This window comes from Diadema antillarum, unplaced genomic scaffold (assembly GCF_040938485.1).
Source record: "Diadema antillarum isolate AM-2024a unplaced genomic scaffold, OU_Dant_1.0 scf00000151, whole genome shotgun sequence".
NCBI classification, from domain to species: domain Eukaryota; kingdom Metazoa; phylum Echinodermata; class Echinoidea; order Diadematoida; family Diadematidae; genus Diadema; species Diadema antillarum.
In genome coordinates this window covers 880,449-898,895 of record NW_027271040.1, presented here as the reverse complement: position 1 = coordinate 898,895, position 18,447 = coordinate 880,449, and the positions used below count along the sequence as shown (strand labels likewise).

Genomic DNA, 18,447 nt, shown 5'->3' with positions numbered 1-18,447 from the left:
GATAATAATAATAAATGAGAAAAAAAATTGAGGAAAAAAATGAAAGAAAATGTGTCGTGTGCATGAAAAGAATCAAGTTAATTGAAACACAAAACTTCAAAAAGTATCATTGGTATTATCTGCTTCTTCTTCTTCTTCTTCTTCTTCTTCTTTTCCTTCTTCTGTTTGATGTGACGGCCACATAGAGCCAGTTCATTTGTACTTTATAGGGGCCCTACCATTGATTGAAACTCCTGATTTGTATTAAACACCTCGATTTTACTGCATGTAGAAACGGCAAGCCACCAGTGATGTATTAATGCAAAAAAAAAGGAGAAAAATGTCGAGGGCGAATATGCCCCCCCCCCCCCTTTTAAATAATTTGTATGTAAGCATTATACACACCAGCAATGTGAATAGTATGCAAATGTGATGTAAATAAAGTACCATTTTGAAAAGTTTAAAAAAAAGTCTTCTTCTTCTTCTTCTTCTTCTCCTCCTTCTTCTTCTTCTTCCTTTGAAAAATTCTTCTTCTTCCATCTATCTCTTCTTCTTCTCTTTCTTCTCCGTTTTTTCTCATATCATTCTTCTTCTTCTTCCACTAATGTCTTCTTTTTCTCAAAACCGAAAGGCCCGAGGAAGTTCCGAGACAATTTTGGGCAACAGAGGGCGGTCAACCAAACAAATAAAATGACAAGACTGCCGACGTACAGTACAGTGTGGACGTGACACACTAGCCCTGTGTACCTTACCTGTCCGATCCCATCCATGTATCGATACCGTACCCTAGCTATGCTAGCTAGCTAGCTGGGTTAAAAGCGTACATGTACAGTAATCTGAACATGCAGTGTCAGGCAGCTGCTGCTCAAATTGCCGACAAATACCCGTATTATCCTGAATAGCAATGGAGAATCGAGATGCTATAGCGTCTGGTATTGCAGAGCTGCTGAAACCTGCAGTTCAAGAAGTAGACGAACGAGTGAGGATTGTGAGGTGAGCTTGCGTAAATAACTGTTCCGTGTAATTGTTAGACTCTTCTGAACTGTAGGCCTAGATATCTAACCCGTAAATTTACTGAGTATTACACATACCCGTAGATCTCTATACTCTACTCCCTTGGGCGGCCTGTATAGAAACCACTGCATGAGTTTGTGACATAGGGTCTAATCTAGAGGTTTCCCTACAATGTATATGATAATGAGTCTATCTCACTTGCACTTGCATCCTGGTTAAGGCTGAAACATAGCCATAGGTTTACATTGTCATAGGACCCTACCTGGTTAACATAAAACCTGGTTGGTTGTAGGCATTTATTTCTAAGTTAACAGAACTTATTTGCCCCTCTGCTACGCAAACTACGCCATCATCTGGATTGGAAGCCGTAATTTTACGTGTAACTCACAAACTGGTGTGGTTTGTGTGTGTGTGTGTGTGTGCTTGCTGTTTGTTTATCGAGACCATTACGCCTACGGGCATGAATATTATTGCTGCTGAGGGTTTGTCCTATTCTATCTTCAATGCTTTCTCCAAAGGGCTTTTTACACTTGTAAAATTTTGCTTAGCCCCGGACCAACGGTGGGGCTAAGGGGGGGCCTTAGCCCCACCGTTGGTACGGGACTATCCTTAGCCCACTTTCTGTTTACACTCGTTTTTGCCAAAGTGGGCTAGCCCCACCGATAGTACGGTACTATCTGGCCCTGCAAAATAGCAGGGGTTAGCACCGCAATTGCGGTGCCAAGCAAGTGAGTGTAAACAGAACGAAAAAATAATCCTGGGCTAAGCGACGGAGACGAAGTCCGACCCTCACTGACCAATCAGAAACGAGGTAATCAAGTGCTGCCGGTGCGTGCGTGTACGTGTACAGTACACAGCGTAATTATGAATATTCATGTGGTTTGGAAAGTCCGGGGCTAAGAAATACGAGTGTAAAAAGGTCAGTTTTCTCCTTAGCCCCGGACAAGAGATAGTACGGGACTAATTGGCGAGTGTAAAAAGCTGAAAAATTGGTACGGGACTAACGATAGTCCTGGGTCAGAGAAAGTCCGGGGTTAAGAAACACAAGTGTAAAAAGCCCTCAAGTTGGATTTAAAAGAGTTAAGTGATGTGCTTATATAGCATCTAACGTTAGGGTTCTGCTAGCTGCTGACACTAGCTATTATATGTTGACTTTCATGCCATTACTCAGAACAACTCGCTCTTTCCTAGTTTCTAATTTGTGCGATCGTGGCATTTACAAGTCCATAATTGCTGCATGCCTTCATTTGAAATTGAAGTTAGCCATCTTATGTCATAAGATGAAGTTCAGAGAATATGAGGGTATGGTATCTCTCAGACTCGTCAAGTGAACAAGAGCCAAAAGTCAATCTACAGATGGTTGTGCTGAGTTGAAAGAATTTGGTTGAGAAAGTAGCTCTGAGAGCACATTTAAACAAACATATGTGTACATGTAAGCTCTACAGTACATACACACACCCTCAGCCTCATGAACAAGTTGAGACATGCAATCTTGCTGATATTTTCCATAAAATACCCAGATTTTCCCACCAGTTACTACGTGCACAGTGTCCCCAGTCCCCAGATACAGCTCTTAAGACAAATCTTAAACTTGTGAAATAGTATGTTCCATCTGAATGATATCACTGACATTTGTCAATTTTAAAATGAATATACAGGGGGGGGGGGGGAGGGGGGATGTCCATTGACATGTATCTGGATTGTACTTCATCATGCCATTTATAAGTCTAACTGTCCTTGATTTTGCTCACTATGTCTGTCATATGATGTATGGATGCCATGTCATTACAGGGAGAGTCAAGTGGAGCTGAGACATAGAATTGAAGAACTGGATGATGGTGAGTTCAGATAAAAACAAACAAAGGTCAGTGTGGGGTCGTGCAGAGCAGCTCAGACAATCTGTATTTTTAGGTCAAATTGTTTGATAGGTTTTAGTGTTATCTTACTCAGAGATAATATTGCAAAATTAATAGCAACAAAATCTTAAACAGGCGTATCCCTCAATCACAGAAAAACAGAGGTTTATAGAATGACACTAACATTCGGCTGGAGTGGTGGGGATCTAGGTGTTTCATCGATTTCATTTCTGGGAGTGTGTCTGAATCAAGACAGTTGCAGGCATGTTATGTTCTGAACTTGTCTGTCCGTCTGTTACTGTGCTAGCCCAAACAACTATCTTGCAAATTAGTTTTCACCAAACTTGTTTCAGAGTGAAATATATGGGGACAATTATCAATCAATGAGATCTCTACAAAGGAGAATTATGTAATGCTCTAATTCTTGAAACAACTCTATGACTTGGCAGTTTTCTAATTGGATATGGGACAAAACGTAATGTAAGCAATAGTTGATACAAATTCTGAAAAGTCAGTGTCTAACAAACACTCAAGAAATTGGGTAAATCTTTGATCCCAGCATAGTGAACAATGTACAGGCACATTATTATGCAAGTTTGAAAAATCTCTAACATGCCATATTCCTCCAACCTTCTAATCAGCCCTCAGGGAACTTTGTAAGGAGAAGAGCGCCCCCATTGACCTTGACTTGTACGTGAAGAAGCTGGCCAACTGCAAGAGGAGAGTGGCCACAGTAAATAACATTGTCCAGAATGCACAGGTGAGCATTTCTTGGTACCTGCTGCTTGAGCTCAAGCTGCAGAGCAATTTATAGTCTTGTATCATAGTAAACAAACAAAGCAGTGTAAAGCTTGTGGATTGCTTGTAAAGTTCAGAAGGCAGTAGCCTCCAGTCTTTGATTTCAAGGAAGGAATACCCTTAGAAATCAAGAAAATTGGACTTTCTGTACTTCGTCCATTCATTCATTGACTCATTCCTCATCTCATTTAAGTTCCAAGTGTGAAATTCGAATTTTTCAGAGCATTTAAAGTCAATTACAAATTAGATGAAAACATGTAAAATATTTTCTGACATTTATTTTAGGTTGCATATTTCACAAGAATGTCCATGTCCTGAAGATAGATTTGGTCATAAATTTAGAATTAAAAGTAATCATGTTCATTTCTTCTTTAAATACTTAGCACTCACGTATATTTAGTGTATAAAATCTCATTTGACCCTTTGTACTGCAGATGTTCAATCCTGATAAAAGTTTGATTCAAAAAGAAAACCAAAATGTTCTCTGGAATATTAGGCCAAGATTTTGGAAGAGAAAAGGAAAGAAAAGACACACTTTTGAGTTTTTCAGGGGATCACAGCAACCTTTCTAGTGTACTGTTCATTGTTGAGGAATGACCAACACAGTGTTTAAAAAGCATACAGTATTCCTATCCTCCGGTACCTTACACTAGAAGCACATAATAAAATGCTTACATGTACGTCGTGAAATCAAAATGCCTCCCCTGTATTTCCATATAATTTCATACAAACTTCATAGTGTGATCTTCATGTGTAGAGTCCAAGTCATCTGAAGCTAATTTTTATGCTGAAATGTTTTACTGATGCCTTTGTCATTGATTCGAGACTACACATGTTAGGCTCATGCTCAGAGGTGTTATAATGCACGTGCCTCATCATGTAAATTGAAAAGAAAGAAAGCAAGCAAAGTCTCCAGCAATCATAGTGGTCTTATCATAATTATTCTATTACTACAGTCATTTCATGCATGCTCCAGACTTCTTTCTTGACTGTTTGTTTTTTGTGTTGTTGTTGTTGTTTTTTTTTTTTTAGGGGGGGGGGGTGGATGGGGGTGCAGGAGGAGTAGTAGTTTTGGCTCTGTATTGCCCCTTTTAGTACGGTTACTCATGCCTTTTTTGGCCAGCTCCTGACCCAAGCTAAATTGGCCCGCGCCAAGCAGTAAAAATTGCGTTATATTTAACTGTAGCAGAGACGCGCTACTTTTACGATGACCCATTCACGAAATCGGCCATGTAAGGGATAACTACGTACCATGGTATACTGAACGCGCACTCTGGTGGAGGCACAGCCAGGTAATTGTGACCTTTGACCATGCAAGGAATTTTTGCCTGAGCCTGGCGCTGCTGTCGTTCATAAACTCTTCTGTCAGCACCAGGCCCGTGCCTGGCCCACACCTGGTGCTAGCTTACAGCAGTGCCAATATAGTCCGAGCCTGGTGCAGGGCACTTTGGCCCGACCCATTCATAAACTCAAAATTTTATGACTTGGCTCGGGCCTGGCCCGAGCCTGGCCCGAGCCAAAAGATTTACTGAAAGGGGTATACATGTAGCAGGGTTCGAAATTGGCGATGGTCCGCTGGCCATTGGCCACCCGAAATCACGTCGGACTAGCTAAAAATCATAAAATTCTGTAGTTACTAGTCCGTCTGTCTAGCCAAAATATTGCTTCAGTGTCAAAATTAATTCTAAGTAGTCCGCCTGGCTAGTTTAAAAAAAAAGTTAAGTGCAACCCCTGTGGGTTAGTAGGTGTCTGCCTATTGAATACATTGCGTCACCTTTCTGTTTAAGGTATCTTTGGGTAGAAGAGTCTTTAAAGGGTGTGAGAGGTTCAGAAAGTCAAACTACTTTCTAATGACATTTTAGAGGCAGACGGGGTACTGTAAAAACAAGGCATAGGCCTACTACAGTGTAAGATAACCTGTCAAATATTGGGCTATACATGTATTGTAGGTCATCATATTCATAACAGCGAGCACAGGGTACCATCTTCACACTTGGACTCCTCCTTCACACCTGGGTTACTCTTCCCTATTTTGTAACTGCTTTCATGTGGGGAAATCAGTTGGTGTTGGCTCCATAATGCTTTTCTCAGGTTTTATAAAAAGTGTAAAGAATAGATTTTAATAACAAGGTTCTAATAACTTTGGATACAGTTTAATAACACCTGTCCACTGCATGAACTGTGTGTTAATGGCTCTGGGGAGTGCTGAATAACCAAACAGGACACATTACCAGCTAGGGTGGGTGCACAATGCCTTTGAGCATGTCACAGACACATGGTAGAAACTTTTTGTGTGACTTTGGGAACACCATGCCAAATAAATGATGATGAATGATGCTGAAAGCAAGAACTTGTAAATGAGTCAAACATGTACAATGCAAGCTTACTGAAGACTTGGATCCTTCATTCTTGGATTACCGTTCATTCGCTTGGTTCAAACCCAAAGCTAAGATATGGCTCCAGACAGTGTCTAGAACCCCAGAACTCTTTAGACCAATGCTCCCAAGGGACAAAATTCTTCATAGATATGCCCTTCACTTGTAATATGGGTTTTGTTCACATTCATTGACACACAACATCAAGATTTGATAATGCAACACGTTGGAATTTCAATTTGTAGACCATCCTGAATTGTCATGTTAATACTCTTCTGCCGAATTTCAGCTTCAAACAAGTTTTCGGTACTTGCCTTCCCTCATAAATTGGGTGTACATGTAAGTGAGATGAGCAGGATGGGGTGCCTGCAGAAATCAGAGTGAAGCAGTGGTTTCAAAATCTTGGTTATAAAAGTAGGGAATGCTTGTCCACATTGAATCTAGTCTTGCGTTGAAATTTTAGTCATATCAATTTTTTTTTTCCATTTCAAATTGAAAACCAGGTTTTTCTAACCATCATAAAGTGGAATTTGCTGATAGGTGTTTTACTTTTGGGATTGCATGTCTTTCATCGAGAAGGCCAAATATTTAGTGTGATAGGTGTATGTGCATCCATATATTTGCAGAGTTATCTATCTATATATGATTATATGTGTGTACATGTATGTTATACATATACACGAACATATGCACATGTGTACATGTCCTTCATTATCAGACAAAGTTACATCAATGCTTGATTCAGAGTTTGCACTCCTCAGAGTGTAGCATTGTGTTCGCTTTCTTCCACCTGTGGCCTGTACAGCTGCCTCTCTGCATCATCTTCTCTCGCACCCATTCTTCATCCCACCCATCTCGTCTACCACAGGAGCGCCTGGGCCGACTCCACTTTCACATCTCCCGGGAGACGGCGAAGAGGAAAGCCTTGATCGACCCTCCAACAGCCGGTCCACTTCCCTGAACATTCTTTGCGATATTTATGCTAAGAGTCCATTTCCCTACTCTTCCTGGTAAATGAGTCATCTTTAGAAGTCACATTGGTTTTGCAGTCTTGCCCATTCCCCTCTTTCCTTTTCATTGCAATGGTGATTTGTGTGTTAACCCAGCATTATTGCACCTTCAATACCTGAAAAGACAAGTTGCTTGAATCACGTGGCGTTTGTTGATCACTTTGTTTGTATGCCCGTCCTACTTTCAGTATGTACACATATTCTTGTTGTGATCTTTCTCTCACAGACTTTGTTGGCGAGACTAACCTTTCAGTAAACCTTGCTTTGCTGTCTTTTATGAAGTGACATTGTCCTCCATGTTCAATCAATAACTGCAGTCAGACTAGCAGAGCTTTGAGAAATTCAATTTTAAGAATACTTTGTGAAGTTTGGTTGTCTGTTCACACTGGTGGCCAAAATGCTAAAAGTTTCAGTTCTCAATAAAAGTTTAGGTTAGATGGCTGCTGCACAAGCGCAACAAAGAAGAAGGTGTACGCCATCTGACAACTTTGGAGGCACTGCAAACACAAAATGAACCAGTCATATGACAAACTGAAGTTCAGATGCGTGTCTCCAGAATGCACAAACTTGTAGGGGTTCACGTGTTCCGGAAAATTACCCAAGTTTTAGTGAGGAGCTGCGCGAGAGGTTTTTGGAAAGTTAGCATTCAGGCTGGCTTAACTGTGATAACTTAAGAGTTCAAGAACTTTAGCATCAAGAACTTTAGCATCAAGAAGTTTGCCAGTTTGATGGTGGCTAACCTGTCATGGACACAGGGAACTTTCTCATCTTGCATCCAAATTCAACCAAATTTCTACAATTTTGTTTGTTAAAATTGACAACTGGGGTTTATGAAAGTCAGGTTGAACATGGAATGAAGTTGCTCTTGGCCTTTCTTATTTCTTCGTGGTCACTTTCCTTATTATTATTATTATTTGTGTGTGTGTGTGTCTGTCTGTCTGTCTGTACAGCTCAGATTTTGTAGCTTACTCTCCGTGTGTACACGACCTATCACCACAAGTTCCTGTATAATGACAAAGTTTATTTGAACATTGATTTTGGAATTTAGTCATTATGTCTTCTCCAGCATCTGAGTATTTCCATTGATGCATGGTTCATCCCACTTTATTTTCACAAATGGTTTCCACAAATGCATTTTTTTTTTTAAAATGTGTAGAAATTATTTATTTTGAGAAGGTGTGTGTGAACAGGCCCATGAATTTGGTTACAGCCACACCCGCAAATTAGAACAGGCAACGATGTAATCACTTCACAATTCTTCCACTGGTTTATACACCGAAAATTGTCAAGATCAGGGTTTGGTCAATAATTTAGCAGCAGCTACTACCCATTCTTCCTAAAAGTCTTAGTTGCGTAGTTATGATGAAATTGCAGTGATTTGATGCAAAGAGTACAGCTTGCTCTTATATACTGATTTTACTTTAAAGAAAAAAAGGAAATTTATGTAGTGATTTAATGTGTGGTCAGTGCCGGACTTTGTGAGGTCATTATGTTATCACTCCCTATTTCCTATGCAGTTTATCTGAATGTCACTGTTTGAGGACCACATGAAATTTTTGAAATGCCATAGCTATCTTATTTCAGGTCTGATGTTGATGAAAAGTCTGTAATTCTGTTTGTCTGACTTTATACCTATTCACCATGATTTTGTACCCAACTTGAATATGTGACCCTGCACCACAAAACAGACATAAAGTCGCCAGACATGAATTTTTAGTTAAGACCATATTCTAAAAGAGCAGTCTTAAAGCTTTAAAATGATGTATAACTAAAATCAAATGAACTCTCCTAACCTATCTAAATATTGGAAAGAAAGCACACACTCAGGAAAAGTGTAAACTGAGAAAAGAGGCTCTGAAGTACAGTGTCTATTCAAGCGCTTAATCTTTACCAAACCGTGCTGACTGTGCGATGAATGGGACAAAAAACAGGAAGTAAACCACCTGAGTAACAACAATGAAGGGATTATCAGATTAAACTGAAATTTTAAAGCATGCCTCATCAACACATTCTGTCCATAATTAATGCCAACTTTCAAGGCAGTAGCACTATCCTTTCAAAAGTTATTAGAGTTGAAAGTGAAGAGTGTGTACAAGGTTTTTTCAGAAACAAAAAAGGGACCCTAAAGACACACCTAATCACATTATTCTACCAAAAATGTTCGAGATAAACTGCTAAAAAACACACTTTTCCGCCCGTTTTAAGACCCCAGATTTTGGCATAATGTAAAAGAAGACTTGTTCTTTCAGAAAATATGAAAAAGTCAAGATCGGCTAGGTTGACCCATTTCACTTATTTTCAGTCCTCACGCAAAATCAGTGTGTGCGACTTTTTGTTCGTTTTGTGATGCACGGTCACATATGGTATGGGATTGTAGAGTTCAAACGCAATATTTAATAGATCATTCAAACCCCAAGGCCACATGCTTTGGAAAGACCAATCGGTTCATTCTTTTATTTTGCAATGTCTGGTGGAGATACATATTGCAATGGTTTCAATTAATTTCTGATGCTTTTCAAATTTACTGATACTTGCAAAAATTTATAGCATGCCAAGAAATTTATAGCATGCCAAGAAATTACTGATTTCAAGGTTTCTAAGGGGAACTACATTTTGGGCAAACAGGGTTGCCATGGCCACCATGAACACAATGTCAACTAAACATTTAGTTAATGTTTTGTTTTACAATTTGCATTGATTTGTCTGTTTTTCCCTCTGCTCATTAGCTGACCTTTGTACTACTGTGGTGTATACACTGTATGTGCTCTTTTCAATGGGTTATGTTGCACTTTAAAGCAGTTAGCAATTTATTGTTCTTGAAAACTAACCTGACTGATCCTGCCTCACATAACTCTTCAGTCGCACTGTGAGTAATCATTAATATACTAAAAGGAAGCATTTCTTTTTTTTTATCAGTACATACATGTGTTCAGTCCCAGGAAATGTGGGCTATGCCTTAACCATTTTGATACCATGAGATTGGACAATTAGAAAAACCAAAGACCAAAGAGTACTCCACAATACACAATGTGTATTGTTTCAGTTATTGATTTACAGACTAACACTGTGATGTTCCAGAGGCTTGCTGTATGAAAATGATGTACAATATATTGTAAGCTTACACTTTACCAAACTCAAGGGGAAACACATACTGCACTCACAGAGATTTGCATGTGTTGGACTAGTCATAAACTTTGGCATCTGAAGTTCTGTTGGAGACAGTGTCTTAAAATTCTAGTAAGCATGTGGAGATAGGTAAACCATTTTTATGATGATGACTTCATCATAGATATCAACCCTGAAAGTACATTAAGCAAGGATGAGATGTGCTTTAGTGATTCTTTTTTTTAAAATCCTGCTTTATATTCTCCACATAGCTAGCATCCCAATGCCTTTTATATAACAGTGTTTTGTTTGGAGTAGACAGTTTGTCCTGCATGTATGCATATTGCCATTTTCCCTATCCTTAATAGCTCAGAACAAAGTGACTCTGTGATTCTTAGTGCTCTTGCCAGGTCATTCATGAGAAAGGGCATTATTTATTCATTGTTTGTTTGTTTGTTTGTTTGTTTTCACTTTGATTTACCTCCCAGCATCTTACCTGTAGCTGTTTTATACGTTGTCTGCAAATGTTGTGCATGGTTATATGCATTTCAGAGTCAATGTGAAATGCATAAATGTGTTAGATGAGATTCACTGTGTACATGTAGTCCTATAGTATTCATGAGGAAATCCAGCATTCTTTACTACTCTCTGTGATGTTGGAAATTTGAAACTGATATGTAGCATACTGTAAAAGTGGAAATGTTTGCACATTTTGTGCAATCAGAAGTGAGGGCAAAAATAAAAGCGTGCAAATATTTTTGCTCATTTATATACCAGTAATTAATGTCTTGATTCTGCGCAATTACAAGAATGTGAAATTCATCTTACCTGGCCAAGCACGAACAATGACTAAGGCTAAAGAAAATGCGTTGGACAGATCAGCAGTTTAAAGATGATGACAAATACTGTAAAAGTGGATATTTTCGTGTGAGTAATTTTTCGCGCTTGGCGAGGTAAAATGAATTTCACGTGTTGTCAATTCGGCGGAATCACGACATTGATTACTGGAGCATATGCAAAATATTTATGTGCTTATATTTTCACGGTAGCTTCTGGTTGCGCAAAAATTTCCACTTTTGACAGAGCATAACAATGTTCTGTCAAAAGGGTTTCAAATAGTACTGAGGAAGATTTCATGTCCTGATGAAGAGACTAGAAACCTCCCTAAAATAGCTTTTTAGAGGGTGATCATTCTATTTGTGTATGTTATTTATTGTATAGTTTAGGTAAATCAAATTACTTTGAGAATAAGGCATGCTTTTTGAAAACCCAAATGTTCCATTTTCGCAGCATCATTGACAAGTCCACAGCTAGCTAGCGATGCACAGCCGCAAACAGCCTCCTGTACTTGGTGCATACCAAATTGCATGCCCAAATATTATTGTGTGCTGCTTCCCTCCTTTGCAATATGTTTTCCCTGGTTTGTTGTACCCTCAGGAGAGCATCCTAATAAATTTTCTGCAAGCGGGAGAATACAAATGGTAAACTATCAAGTGGCAAGGTTAATCCAATTTCTGACTTGTATTTGACTAGCCCATATGATTGCGCAGCATTTTGTGCTGAGGTGGTCCCATATGCAGTCGGCTCATTGTGGTCATATTCTTACAGTATTGTTTGGGAATGCACTGTAATCATTATTTTGGTTGGCATTTCTCTCCAAATTTCTGGATGATGCAGAGCATGCTGGAAGAATAGTTTGCTTCAGTTATCACAGTACCTGGAGGAAAGATTTATTACCTTTTTGGACTTTGATAGTAAAATTTACTTCCATATCAGTTGTCATGAAAATACCTGCTAATTCTGGGGAATATATCTGATTTTGATATATCTTGATGGCATTTGACTGATTTTGCAAGATTTTTCCACACAATAAAGAGTGCCGCCCTGCACTTTTCTTGTCCATGCCTCGGCAGGATAGAGTTCTCAAGCTGGACGCGCGAGTCAACTCAACCACCGTCAAACGCTACCGCTTCATGGAACGACTCCGCAGTCAGCTCAGCCATGACCCCGCCTCCGAGGCCAGGGAGACGCCAGAGGCGGGGGCAGGTGGAGGAGAGGATGAGGGGGAGGGGGAGACTGAGCGGGAATCGTCAGCGGTGGGGGAGGCGGAGCCTGTCGCCATGCAACCAGGAGCGACGCGGGACGAGTAGGAGTGTGTGGTCGCCCGTGCTGCTGGTTTTACGGACTTGTCCAGTGGAGGAATTTGGAACTGGAGTGGAAATAACACTCAAAAACTGTGCAATCAGCAACACTTTTAATAAAGGAACAGCTCTATAAAATAAAACACTTGCAAAATGTTACAAAGCGCTTCTAAGGAACAGAAGTTGCATCTCGGTCATGACAGTAAATATTACTTTGTTTGTAATGTTACATGTCTTCTTGATTTAAAGGGATTGTACAGTTTTGGTTGAGACCTAATTTCGGGTTTCTAACATTTTTTGGTGAGATAATGAGAAACCTCTAATGAAATATGAAAGAGCATGTAACTCTATGAGGAATTCAACATTTATTTGATGAAAATTGGTTTTGAAATGGCCGAGATATCCAAAAAAAAAAGAGCGATTCTAATAAAGTGTGGGACCCACACTGTATTAAGATCACTTTGTTTTACTTTGTTTTTGGATGTTTCCGTCATTCCAAACCCGATTGTCATCAAATAAACTTTGAATTCCTCTTAGAATGGTATGTTCTGTACTATATCATAAGTGTTTTCTTGGTATCTCGCAAAAAGCTAAAAGCCCAATTCTCAACTTCACCAGTACTGTACCATCTCTTTAATCCCATTTGACATGAGGCAACGAAGAAAATGCAAACACGAAATCAAAATACCAACAAACTTTGAAGGTACATTTAAGTTTTTTTTATAATGGTGCATATATGATATGTGGGTAGCTTGAGGTGATTCCTTTTTTTGATGCATACTTTTCCAATACATGTACTGCTATTACTATTAGCAGTTGCCATTTGTACGTGTAGTAAGTTTTATTGGCACTTTCCAAAGTTTTAGTGACACTCAAGAGAGAGCTATTACCTGTTCAGTGCCATGTAAAATCCTTGGAGAATAACTTCCACTGGACTCGGCAAGTTATGTCATAAATATTCATAAATGTGGAACAAGAAAGGTATTGGGAAATGTTGGAATGTATCAAGAGTCATCCAACCCAGTCAGATTCGATGGGCTCTTCAGGGAGAGGAATGAGTGATGGAAACTGCACCACCGAGTAAATGCAAACTGCTCCTAAATGTGAGGTTGTAAGAGGATGTTGCTGATTTCTTTAATATCAATTCCAGACTGCATGATGCAGCAATATGCAAGTCCCTCTGAACAGTTGTACTACGACGATGATAAAGTGAAGCCGTGAAGCGACAAGCTACGACCCAACCGCAATGTGACCCAAGCCAGCACCAGAAACATGTCATATCAAATACTGCATGCGCGATACATTTAGCAAGTCTAATTTTGTGTGAATTGGGACTTCCGTACAATTTCGGGAGTTGTTAATTTCACAATGGTGGAGTACAGCAATGGATGGAGAAATACATGTGTTCACTTTGCATTCATGCTGAATGTAGAATTAATATTTTAATGTGTTTTAGAATTCATGTAAAGCACCCAACTCATAAAATTTGTGAAAATAAGGACCCAGGGAAATACATGTATATGGTGTAGGCCTATTCAGCTTTAAGGCTCGTATTGTTACCAGCTTGTGCAAGGAAATGTTGAAAGAGAGTGGTGGCCCATGTGAATAGCGCCCTCTTGATGGTGCAAACTCAACACATGTGGTATAATGATGTCAGCAGACTCCATGAAGGCAACAATTGTAAATATGATGATGTAAACTTTTTTGTTCCCTCATAAGAGCTTCCATGGATAGCAACCACGCACACGTTGACTCTAGGATAAGAGTGTCTTCATTCTCAATCTAGATTTGAGACATTGTCCCAGTTTTGATAAACCATAATAATAGTGTTTCCTCCAAAATGTTTTATCTTATTTACTGTGCATCATATATTTTCTAATCTGGAGAAGGGAGCAGCTCTATCACGTAGCATGCATGCATCCTTGAAGGACGTTATCGAACGATGGATACATATACTGGAGATTACAAGTCAGATAGTATTCCGTGGGTCCCTACTGCAGTAGTACTGTACTTGATGTATTGCATCACTCCAGTGTTTTGCCATGATCGTACGATGTAACAGGAATACCGCTGAAAAGAGGTTTGGGACCAATGCAGTTGAAAAACACCATGAAATACACATAGTGCCAGTTTGAATGGGAGGTACCTGTATGGTGGTGTAAAAATACTGATTTTATGGATAAATATTCACTGTGATTATATATCCTGTCATTTAAAAAAAAAAAAAAAAAAATCAATTTTCTTGCTTTGCATGAGGCAAGATTAAATTTTCGTAGTTCAAAGAGTTGTTGCGTGCATAATGCAAACTTCAGGTGGAAAAAAAACAAACAAATTGCAGTTATTTTGACAGTGTATTGCTTTAAAAAGATGATACCTATATTTATGTGAAATATGGTATAATCTTTGGATCCTTGCCAAATAGATATACTTTATTTGTAAGGGGTAGCATAGCTCCTTGAAGACTGACATTTTATTCCAAACATTTTTTATTTTTTATTTCAGATACCCTCAATGTCCGTAATGAATCACTGGTGAAGTGAACTACAATTGTATCACACATTCAATGTTTGTCCTTTTTGCTTTTCCTGTTAACTCGCCTTTCAGGTATCTTTTGATGGGAGGGGAGAATGTGTTTTATTTGGTGGTAATTACTAGCATATGTTGGCACTGAGCAGACATACCAGTATGTGGTGCACCATCATGTTATCCGTATAATGTTGGAGATCATAAAAGGAAGTTAACTATGCGTAAAGCCGACTTTGGCGATGTAACCTTTACAATTTTTTAATTTTTTATTCTTTTGACGAACTACATGTATATACAATGTTGTATCAATTTAAAGCTTAAAATCTGGCAAATTCATATCTGTCAAAAACCAACCAAAATCATTTTCCCTACATTGTATGGCTTTTGTGATGACGCATCAAATATGAATGCAATGTACTTGATGGCTGTAGCATAGGCATGAATTTACCTCTCGAAATCAATGATCAGACTCGGTTGGGCGAGATGATTGACAAAGCAGCATAAACTCACTGAAAATCATGAATTGCTGGAAAAGGGGCTGGTATTGATTGCTTTGCACAGACACCTCACTTCTCTACATTTCAATGCTGAATGTTGCACAGTATGAGGTGATTCATACACTTACACTGCACTTGTATTGCAGTTTACCAGAAATACACAACATGGTGACTACTAGGAAGAGATTCTGTGTTTGTTATGGCCTTATATTTTGGTCAGAAAGATATATGTACATCATATTAAACAAATTAATGCCAATTTTATATTGTTTCCTTATTTGATGTTTATACTGCACATCATGCTTCATAATTTGTTAGATCCAATTGAGTGATACATAATTATGTAGTTGATTCATTAGTATGTTGATGTGGTGGCCCAGGCAAGATGTCATGGCTGGCTGGAATGTATGTGTGTGTGTGGCTGTCTGTCTATCTATCTAACTGTCCGTGTGTCAGTGTGTGTTAATGTCTAAGCGAGTATGTTGGCGTTTGATTCATGATGTTGCTCAGATCAGCAAGTATATGTGACCCGCTACAACAAAATGGTCCTAAAGTCGCGCACGGTCAAAGCCGTGAAAATCGAGTTTGAAGTCAGAGCATCAAAATTGGTCAAAACTTACGATTTTCTGAATTTGACATATTATTAGAATCTGACATGTCTTCTATCGTCTGTCGAAATTTTGAAGCAAAATGATGAAAGGAAAGACCAAAAAATAGCGTTTTTCTGGGCCATGTTTTTTGGCGTTTCAACGAAGCACAAACAGGTTCGAACATTTGGATTGAGCGCCACAGATAGGCTCCGCCCCTAACAACGACCAGAGTGATCTCATTGGTCAGTTTGCTGCTTGCCGCTAACCGAAGCGTGGAGCTCACACACTGCCTAGTCGACTGGTGCGTGCTGGCAGGGTGCGCTATGCCCAGCCGCTTCTCCTGGCATCCTGGTCACTGATTGGTCGGTGAGGAGACCGCCGACGCTGTGTTTGAATGAGCATTTCGGGGGTTGCTAGGGCTTACCTTCTATTGTCCGGAGGTGAATACTCATTTGCGTGTCCCTTGATCGTGACTGCGTCACAAGGAGATATTTTAGGGCGCTTTTCTCGAAACAGTGATTTCCCAGCATCTCGACATGCTCTCTTTTAAACATCGAAATCTCCACAGCCGATTATTTTTATAAGATGTGTTATACATCAATTTAAAGCAGAAAGATTAGGAAATTGTGTCATGCAATTTTCAAATAATCGGCCTCACCCGACTTTAGGACCATTTTGTTGTAGCGGGTCACATATATACAGAGCACTGTTTGTTAAAACAAACACAAGTTATAACAAACACATACCGGTAAAACAAAATATCTGCTACAACAAATGAAAAATCCAGGTCCCAAAACTACTGTAAAACGAGGAATGTTCATGTGCATTTTAATTTTGCAAGTTTCACGAGAGCCAAGATTCTCAAAATCAAAATGCACTCGAAACTTTTTGTCTACACTATGTACATTCAATGGTAGAGGTAACTTACGGAAATTCCATGCTGCGAAAAAGGCCGTCGGCTCTAATTCGCGAAAATTTCATGCCACGAAACTATCCTGTTATACAGTATTAGCCACATATCTTTACATACTTTCTTTGTATGGTTATAATGAAATATTATAAAGAAAGAAACCTGCTGGTCGCGAGGACTTTGTAATAACGTGATACGAGTTGCTCGTATCAGATTATACAATTAGCAGCTGTGTTAGTGATAAGCAATGTATTGAAATATAGTGATAAGCAATGTATTAAATACACAGCTATGGTAAGAGAGATGTACTTCATGATTGCTAAAATGAATTAATGTTTTGTTCGCTAATTAGATTCTGATCAACTAGGGAAGAGTCTATCTCATGAGAGATTTATTGTACAGGGAAAACTTTTTACATGTACAATCAAAACCAGCTGATAGGGATTACAGAAATTTCCTCGATATATGGGGGATCTGGTTATATCACAATAAAAACAAAAGTATATGGATGTACCTAAAAGAGGAATAAAACATTATTTTGATGATTTTTAATTATCTCATTACATGTAGGGCTCCATCAGGTACATGCATCAGTAAATCTGACCTTATAACAAGTTTCACTGTACACAACCAAGTACACTGTATCTGGCATGCGTTTTGGAAATTACCTCGCAAAAGTTGAATAATCGCCTATAAAGTCAAAGGTCTTTTCAAATCCTCTGCTCTTCATACATGTTTTCTATTGATTTTAATCCCTCATAAGTTGGCTTTTCTCCTCAGTCAAAGCTATTTCTTCAGTCCAGATAGATTCGGCTTCAGCAAGGTTGACTGCAGTTATGCTCAAGACTTTCTCAGTTGTTCAAGAAGGCAATTTTCTTTGTGAAAATATCCCTTCATGTAATATACAAAGAGTAATCAAAGTACATTGTACATATACATTATGTCTACCTATAATATCCAACAACTACACCTACTAGTGTGCCTCGGTATTTCTTTTATAAAATAATGACTGCACATTCTTTAATTTTCTTCTTTGTTTGCTTTCATCATGTATGTAGAGTGTATATTGTCCATGTACCCAGCTTGTGGTATATGCACTTGCTGGTGTACATGTACTATACTTTTAATAATTACAAACAAATTTAGGGTTACAGCAAAGCCAGAAATTTTTGTGTGCATGAAATTTTCACAAATTTCACGAGGAGTCAAGATTCGCAAAATTGAAATGCATGCACAAGCTCTTGTCAACACTTTGCATTGAATGCCAGTGGCAATTTCCATAAAATGTCATGCTGCGAAAAAGGCCGTCAGCCCTAATTTGCGAAAATTTCATGCCGAAAATATTTCTGGTTTTATAGTAAATGGTGATGCTTCTGATCATTGCATGCAATCATTTCAATCGTTCCAAAGTATATAATCAGCTTCTAATTGTGGTTAAGTCACAAATGTAAAGAAGTCACATCAGTGGGAAATGCAAATACACTGTACTGTATAAAAATCTATCTAGACTTTATTTGCCATGATCACAAATGATTATTTTTTTCGTCCATGTACTGTGGGCTTCATGATATGATAGAAAAATGAGGATATAGATGCTACATGATGTAATACTGACATTGACATACAGCAATTACTTGTATGTGCAC

At 38.8% G+C, this 18,447-nt stretch overlaps 1 protein-coding gene across 1 annotated transcript; it reads left to right on the top strand.

Annotated features, from left to right (window-relative positions):
- Window positions 1-821: 821 nt before the first annotated feature.
- LOC139721864 (SNARE-associated protein Snapin-like) lies at window positions 822-12,686 on the top strand. Its single transcript, XM_071633186.1, has 4 exons — window positions 822-972; window positions 2,785-2,831; window positions 3,491-3,609; window positions 12,051-12,686. Exons 1-4 carry the CDS (start codon window positions 884-886, stop codon window positions 12,285-12,287), a joined length of 492 nt encoding a protein of 163 aa, XP_071489287.1. The 5' UTR covers window positions 822-883; the 3' UTR covers window positions 12,288-12,686.
- The last annotated feature ends 5,761 nt before the right edge of the window (window positions 12,687-18,447 follow it).

Excerpts from the sequence above, each read along its gene's own strand:
- LOC139721864 (XM_071633186.1), top strand. The coding sequence starts at position 884 with ATGGAGAATCGAGATGCTATAGCGTCTGGTATTGCAGAGCTGCTGAAA. Across the intron at positions 973-2,784 it reads GAACGAGTGAGGATTGTGAG|GGAGAGTCAAGTGGAGCTGA; the intron begins GTGAGCTTGCGT and ends ATGTCATTACAG. Across the intron at positions 3,610-12,050 it reads ACATTGTCCAGAATGCACAG|GATAGAGTTCTCAAGCTGGA; the intron begins GTGAGCATTTCT and ends ATGCCTCGGCAG.